Source organism: Triticum urartu, chromosome 7A (assembly GCF_056163025.1).
Source record: "Triticum urartu cultivar PI428250 chromosome 7A, HENAU_Tu73, whole genome shotgun sequence".
In the NCBI taxonomy this organism is placed as follows: domain Eukaryota; kingdom Viridiplantae; phylum Streptophyta; class Magnoliopsida; order Poales; family Poaceae; genus Triticum; species Triticum urartu.
This window is the reverse complement of record NC_141879.1, coordinates 578,636,574-578,644,219: the sequence shown is the minus strand read 5'-3', so window position 1 is coordinate 578,644,219 and position 7,646 is coordinate 578,636,574. Positions and strand designations below refer to the sequence as shown.

Here is a 7,646-nt window from a genome sequence, read left to right as displayed (position 1 = left end):
GGTTCAAGTTTTGAAGTGCGGCACTATTCCCGGATGGAGTACTTCTTTTTCTACTCTCTCCTTTCCGGTTTTATAGGGCTTATCTCAAAATTTTAGTTTTTCCATTTTATAAGGCTCAATTTGGTTGTTCCCCAACGCATGTTCAGATTCCAAGGTGCATTAAATCATTGCATGCAAGTATTAAGAGAAAATTAACCAATGCATGTACTTTATGCATGCATGCATTGCAATTAATGCATTGATAAACATAATTTTTTATCGCCACCAAAACCCACCATTTCTTAAGCTAAAGCAGACCAAGGTAATCCCTATATTAGCATATTACTAAGATAAACAGAAGGCACTGTAGAAACATTTAGGATGTGAGCTTGTTAATCTGAATGTGGAGGGACACAAGCTTAGCCCTGGCCAGCAGCTTGGGCAGAACTGTCAAGAAGGTCAGCTCCTGCACGTCGACGTCGCCGGGATCCTTGCTGCTTGTCACCTCCATTTCCACCTTGACGGCGTCGGTCATGCCTTTGGTCTCCCCCGGCGGGCCGTTCGCCCACAGCTTGGCCACGTAGTGCGGCAGTGGGGACGCCCCCGCTTTGATGCAGACGACCGACACGACGATAGGCGCGCCGATGTCGAGCACGCCGCCGACCAAGAAAAACGCGCGGCGGTCCTCCTCCGTGAACAGCAAGAGTCGTGGCTCCGACAGTGGCACTTGCAGCTGGAGCACCATGCCGTACTGGATCCTGTGCATGGGCATGGGATGCGCGGTGCTGATGTGGTGGTAAAGCCCCGGCGACGGGCCTTCGTAGCCGCAGACGGGCACGGGGCATTTGCAGGGGGCGAGCGGACACACGCTCTGGTGATCGGCGAGCTTGTGGTAAGTGACGTATCGATGATCTCGCCCTCCTCGTGCACAACCATCTCTCGACTTGGGCCGGGGTATTACAAAGCTTTACCGTCACATATTTTATACTACTTCAAGGTGCATTAAATCAACACATGCAAGTATCAAAAGGAGAGCCACGGCATGCATGCATGCGTTGTAATTAATGCATCGGTAAACGCAAATTATTGAAATATATCGAGTGCGGTGCTTTGATGTGTCGCGTCAACTCGTACATCAACGAGAAGTTTGATTATCCTCTCCCTCCCCGACTTAACTGCACCTATCTTTGGCTGTATGACAGGTTGGCCACACACCTGTTAGGCCCACCTGTCATACACGCAAAGGCAGGAGCGTCCCTCCCTCACCCATGAGCGTGGTGGCTGGCAAGACTAGGAGAAGCTTTCGCTACACGCTCTCCCTCTCGCACGCGGTGGACATGCAGCAGTTCAATCGGTGTCAGATGGCCAGAAGCTTACTGTAGTACTCCTCTGGTGCAGTAGTACTCCATCATTGTTCGACTTCCCGAAGAGGCGAAGAGCCAAGTGCAGCCCGGACGCTCGTGTATATACCGCATCATTCTTTGCTCCTTCTTACTACTCCGACATGTGGGAGAGCCAGCATCCGGGTCGACGTGTAATGCACCAGATTAAAGCGCGGAACAGAAGGGGGGCATCACCCCGGTCGGAGCGCCAGTAATTCATGACTATAGTGAGTGGTCATATCACAAGTCTTTCCAGCAGTAACGCGCCGTCAAATCGCACAGCCCCACTCGCTCAACCTCCTCGCCTCTCTGTCAAACCGCCTACCCGAAAACTGTCGCGCGTACTGCCCAGGAAAAGCCCCGCCCTCAACTTTTAACTACGCGAAAATAGTTCGAGCTTGTTCGTTCTATATAAATACAGTAAGTATTGTATGTTTATTCACCCATGGGGTTGTTCAATGAATGGAGGGGCGGGGAGCACAAGTGAACAATACTGTAGTACTACTAGTAGTAGTAAGTAGGAGTCGTACAGTAGTCACCTTAAATAGAGAGTTTCTTTTCTTTAATGCCACGTACACAAATTGAAATGCTTGTTGTGGAGAGAAAAAAGATAATCACTCCACTATATATGGACGCAGGGGCCTGAGCGCTTGCTTTACTAGGGTTGCTCTCTTCATTCTCTCATCCTCTCCAGATATAAGCAAGACAGCGGTAGCGACATTTTCTCTCTGCTCACCGCTGGTCACAGATCCGGCCGGATCCCTTCGGCCGGTGTGTGTAGAGGACTAAAAGGTGCATCGTTCACGCGGTCATCGCCACCGAGGGAGGAAACCCACAGCTGTCGGTGGGGCCCGATCCTCTGCCCGTGTCGTTCTCTCCAACACAGCGCCGGCTCGGGAGGTCCTCCGACCCTTCTTCCTCCCTGCCGTATTGTCCGCAGATCCGACCTGCCGCCGCCGACATCCCGGCGACCCTCAGGTATAAGTTCTTTGAAAGCGGCCTTGCTCTACTGCCCAGCTCCCCACGTGTCTGCATGTGCATCTTTTTCTACTCCCATCAGCTCTTCCAAAGCCACCTAAATTTTTAGTATTATTAGAGGTAAAGCTACTTCAGCATACAAATCTAGGGCTTTGTTCAAACAAGGAAGAAAGGGGGGAAAGTTGTAGCATGAATCTAGGACTTGATTCAAAGAGGAAATAATATGGTGAAAGTAGTAGAGACCGGATACCCAACCGGTCTCTTGGCTGAAAAGGGAAATAATGGGAAAACACAGTACAAACTGGATAAGGAACAGATCTATTATTGGTTGAGAAAAGGATAGGAAGTGGTGGCTGGTGGACAAGTCAACAGAGTATGTCCAGGATTAGATTTGCTGCCATCACATAGTAAAAGGTCTCCAGGATTAGATTTGCTGCACTCACATAGTAAAAGGTCTCAGGATTAGATTTGCTGCCCTTACATAGTAAAAGGTCTCAGGATTAGATTTGCTGCCCTCACATAGTAAAAGGTCTCCAGGATTAGATTCACTGCCCTCACATAGTAAAAGGTCTCCAGGATTAGATTTCCTGCCCTCACATAGTACAAGGTCTTCAGGATTAGGTTTGCTGCCCTCACATAGCATGAACAAACTCGGCATCACCACTTTATGCCTCCTTGTAGGTACATTGTGCTGATGCGTCCACTGTCGCATGTCCTTATACCAACCTTTTGTTGTTGTTAATGTAAGGGCTTCATGTAAAATGAAGCGATCACACTGTTACCTTAGGGACATGTCTAACCAGTGTTATTGTTAATATAATGCCTCCAGTGATAAGATGTAATTAAACTGTGTTACAAATGGCACTCCTGTTGTTTTCCCCAGTATGATAAGTAAGTTGCTCCTTTACGCTGCTGAGTGTCCTGGTGTCCCCACGGTCCCATGCCCTTAAACCAACTCTTTAGCTGATGTTGATTTACTGTGTCTGGTAAACAAGCAATGCCACCATTAAAGTAATCCCATATTTGAGGAATCTCATTGTTGATCGTAATGCTTCTGGTAACATGAAGCATTGCTGACGTTTTAAAATTTCTACTGTCCTTGCGTGATTGCTATGAACATAATTAAGATGCTTCTTTTCATTTTGTATATGTTTCGTATATTCTTATTGACCAGCAACTGTTTACTTTCTATCTTTTTGTGCAGATAGGGATATCCATTTCACCTTGTTGCTATTGTGACCTTTTGGTGAACTGCACAAAACACTTTTTTTGGAATGAGTGTCTTGTGCAGTTCAACTAAAATGTCACGTGGGCAGCATCTCTCAATTTTGGTGGAACTGCACAAAATGGTGATTGGAGTTTCCAAAATCTCCATCTAGTTCTGCTGGTAATCTCGTGCAACATTTTATTAGCCTTTGCAAGATGAGCCGTCACTGTCACCACAATGGCACTTTATTTTAGTGGAACTACACAAAAGGATAACAAAATTATAGTTGCACCTTACATGAGCCGGACAGCCAACCTTAGTGTTCCTCAATTTTAGTGCAACTACTAAAGAAGAACCTGCCAGCTCACGAGAGCAAGTACTTCTTGCTAGTTGAATGATGCAATCTTTGCTTCATCTCAGGTGAACTGCAGAAAAAGGCGCATGAATTGAATCATGGAAGTCTAGGCAGGCTTCATCCGAGTGGAGCTGCAGGTTGAGTAAAGGAGGCCACTATTAAAGTGAAATCATGCTCTCCTGGTTTGTGCTATGCAAACAGGAATACTCAACTACAGATGTTGTGACGGTCAAGAGCATTCGCCAAGTTCTTCGATTGTATGACATGGCTAGCGAAGATGGATTTAATCCCGATATTCACTTTATCAAAAGGCTCTAATGGGTTGGTTCTGAATCTTGCAAGCTGGGAATCAGTGAGACGTGTAGGCACCTTTGTTGTACTTATTATTTGAATCTTATTTGTTGGTTTTGAATCTTGCAAGCTGGGAATCAATGAGATGTGTAGGCATCTTTGTTGTACTTATTATTTGGATCTTATTTGTTGGTTCTGAATCTTGCAAGCTGGGAATCAATGAGATGTGTAGGCATCTTTGTTGTACTTATTATTTGGATATTATTTGTTGGTTCTGAATCTTGCAAGCTGGGAAACACTGCGTGATGATGCAGAGGACAACAACCATAACAAACAATTCAAACTTGGTAGTATTATCTTTGTGAAAGTGCGACAATGTGTTGATCGTGTGCGTCCTGAGAATAATAATTCTAATTGTTGTGCATGTTGATCCTGTGGCACTGATAGAACGAGCGAATGCATTGCTTGTTTTAAGTATAAATTTCTATTAGAGCTAGTTAAATTTAAGTGAAGTGACCACTAACTCCTGTTATTACAGTACCAATACAGACCCGCTCGTGAACCGACGTGTGGCCGAGGGTGCATCTTCTGCCGGGCGTGCAGCGGACGAGGGAGGGGTAGTAACTGTTGTCGCCTGTACACACTCAGCTTACTGTTGAATCCAGTTCCCCAGGAGCTGAAAAATGAACTGCTGCCGCCTACACACTCGTTCACTCGAAGAGACTCCAATGGCGATCCGAGGGGTGAGCCTGCCGGATATGGACTTCAGCAAGGAGTTCCCCTTTGGGTTCACCGTTCAGTCCTATGGCTGCACCAAGTTGAATGTGATGTACACCAACGATGCGGATCGGTGAAGCTCTGCCTCGCCTCAGTCCTATGGCTGCACTAGGTTCTGGAGCATTCGCCCGTTTCATCGGTAGCGCCGACTGCACCTTCGCTACGGTGGAAAGAAGGAAGAACGCGACGATTCGGCCATCTGGTGCAACAAGCTTGTCAACATCCAGAAGCAATACAAGATCATCAGCAACGGGCAGGAGAAGGACTCCGTGGTTGACCTCGCTGAGACCATCATCGACCCCTGATACGCCAACATGAAAGAAGACGACCTGAACATGTGGGAGGTACCTCTGAATCTAGCCTACATAACCTACGCGGCCAAGGACGCATACGCATGCTACGACATGTATAGGCAGATCTTGGACATGAGGGTGTGTCTGCTTCCCGTAACCAACGAGTACACGAACAGCCGCAGCGTCATGATCAAGCGTGCCAGGAAGGTCTAGATGTTGTACTTTATCTGTTTATAAGAACCTTTATCATCTCAGTGTTTCATGCATTAGCCTATGTGTCGTAATTATCTGTTTTGTCCGAAATATTTCTTTTAAGAACCCATTAACCTGATTGCTTTTTTAGTGGCTATTTGCTTATGTATGTAAACTAGTTCACTTGTCCGTTAAAAAACCTAGTTCACTCGGCTGCCGTGCTTTGAATCTCCTTCCTCCCAACATATTCCCCTCCTCAGGTGGACCCAGCAGGTCTCTGAATTTTCTCCCACTTTCTTTTTCGATGTAAACTGAGTTTTCTCCCAGTACTTTCCCCTAGAACCAACTCAACTGTCCCACGTCTAGCCTAAAAAATAATAATACCCCTCATACTATTAACTCATCAAATTAAAATGATATTTTATTTCATAAGTTGAAAGTTCTTACAAAATAATAATAATAATTGTTTATATATAACTTGGCAAGTTAACTCCTAGTGATTGCGTACATAAGCTTGCAAAGATTTTACTGATGTGCAATCATGTGTTTATGTTTTTATAACATTTCTTCGTCTAGCCCAACATGATATTTTCACCCAGCCCAGCAAGTCCGCGGATTTCAAGAAAAATGCAAATGGGATTTAAACGGGCTGCATAGATGCTACATCATTGTTTCACCCAGCCCACCAAATGGACTAAAAAACGTTCCCCCCGCTGACAGGTCGGACCCACCAGCTATATCTTCGCACGCAAGGAAGTGCCTCCTTATTACGCGCAAAATAACGATGTCCATCCAACGGCCGTAGTGCTTCTTCAACCTCTGGTCTTCTTGCTCCAGCCGCCCAAAGCAGCACCGGTCGTGCCGCATGCTCCTGCCTCCCGTGGCCGGCTGTGCTGCCGCGGAGGCCTCACCGCCCCCTACTATTCCCACCGCTGGCCAGGCCCTGCGGCGACGGCAGCCTCACACTGCAGCCGAACCAGTGAACCCTCGTACTCCTCTCCGCGCGGGCTTCCACTGCCGCGTCGTCCCCTTCCTAGGCCTCGCCGTCGTCCACCCTCGTGGTGCTCTCCACGCGGCGTGGTCAACGTGGTCAAGTAACGACTTCCATCGGAAGAGTACTGTACGTGGAGAGGCTGACAGGTGGGTCCACGACCACACCACAGTTTTTTTTGTGATTTGCCAAGCAAGTCGCTTTGTCAGGCCTGTTGGGCTGCAAATCTTTCAAGACGAGGAGAGCTTTCATTCGGCTGGCCAAGAAAATGGCCCATCAGTAATGAAAAATGGGCTGTACATTTTTAAAACACATCAAACCGGCAATTAGTTTCAAATATCTTTTTTTCATTTCAAGATTTTAAATTACATTAATTTTTATGCGTGGAGAATTTGTTGGATTTTATATTGATATACATCTATTTTTAAAATCAGTTTGAATGTGAGTCGAAATTTCGGGATCAAAAATAGTTCGGACCGCACCGAAATATGCAAAATTTCGTATAATTTTTTAACCGTGGCCACAATTTGGGCTGTAATGCTAACAAAAAGAATATGGGCTCCAAAAAAACCTTAAGAATTAGCAAATGGGCTAAAAATTATTAGAAATAATGGCAGATGGGTTGTATGCTGTTTTCCACAGATTTGAGGCTTTCCTAAAAAAAGGTTGACGCACAAGCAATTACTGTTGGATGTCCATCCAATGGCCGTCGTGCTTCTTCAATCTCTGCTCTTCCTGCTCCAGCCGCTCAAACAAGCGCCGGCGAGACTGCCTGCTCCCTCCTCCCCGTGGCTGGCTGTGCTGCCGTGCAGGCCTCACTGCCCCACCGTACTCCCATCGCTGGCCTAGCCATCCCTCTACTCACCCACACCTGCTGTTATTCTCCGGCAACGGCAGAAGAACCAGTAAACCCTCGTACAGTCGTACTCCCCTCCGCGTGGGAAACAAAAACAACAGCCGAGTCTTCCCTGCCTCCGTGTCGTTCCCTTCCTAGGCCTCGTCGTCGTCCACCGCCCTGGTGCTCTCGGCGTGGCGTGGTCAGCGTGGTCAACGACCGACATGCATCTGAAGTGGACTGTACGTGGAGAGCCTGACAGCTGGGTCCACGGCCGCACACAAGGAAATGCCTCCTTATTATGCGCAAAATAATGATTTCCTCCACCTGACATCTGGGACCCATCGAAACGGCCTCTGTATTTCG

General features: G+C 47.1%; 1 protein-coding gene across 1 annotated transcript; it reads right to left on the bottom strand.

The window, feature by feature from the left end:
- Positions 1-355: 355 nt before the first annotated feature.
- LOC147960511 (uncharacterized) lies at positions 356-751 on the bottom strand. Its single transcript, XM_087533389.1, has one exon. It carries the CDS (start codon positions 749-751, stop codon positions 356-358), a length of 396 nt encoding a protein of 131 aa, XP_087389515.1.
- Between the last annotated feature and the right edge of the window lie 6,895 nt (positions 752-7,646).

Excerpts from the sequence above, each read along its gene's own strand:
- LOC147960511 (XM_087533389.1), bottom strand. The coding sequence starts at position 751 with ATGCCCATGCACAGGATCCAGTACGGCATGGTGCTCCAGCTGCAAGTG.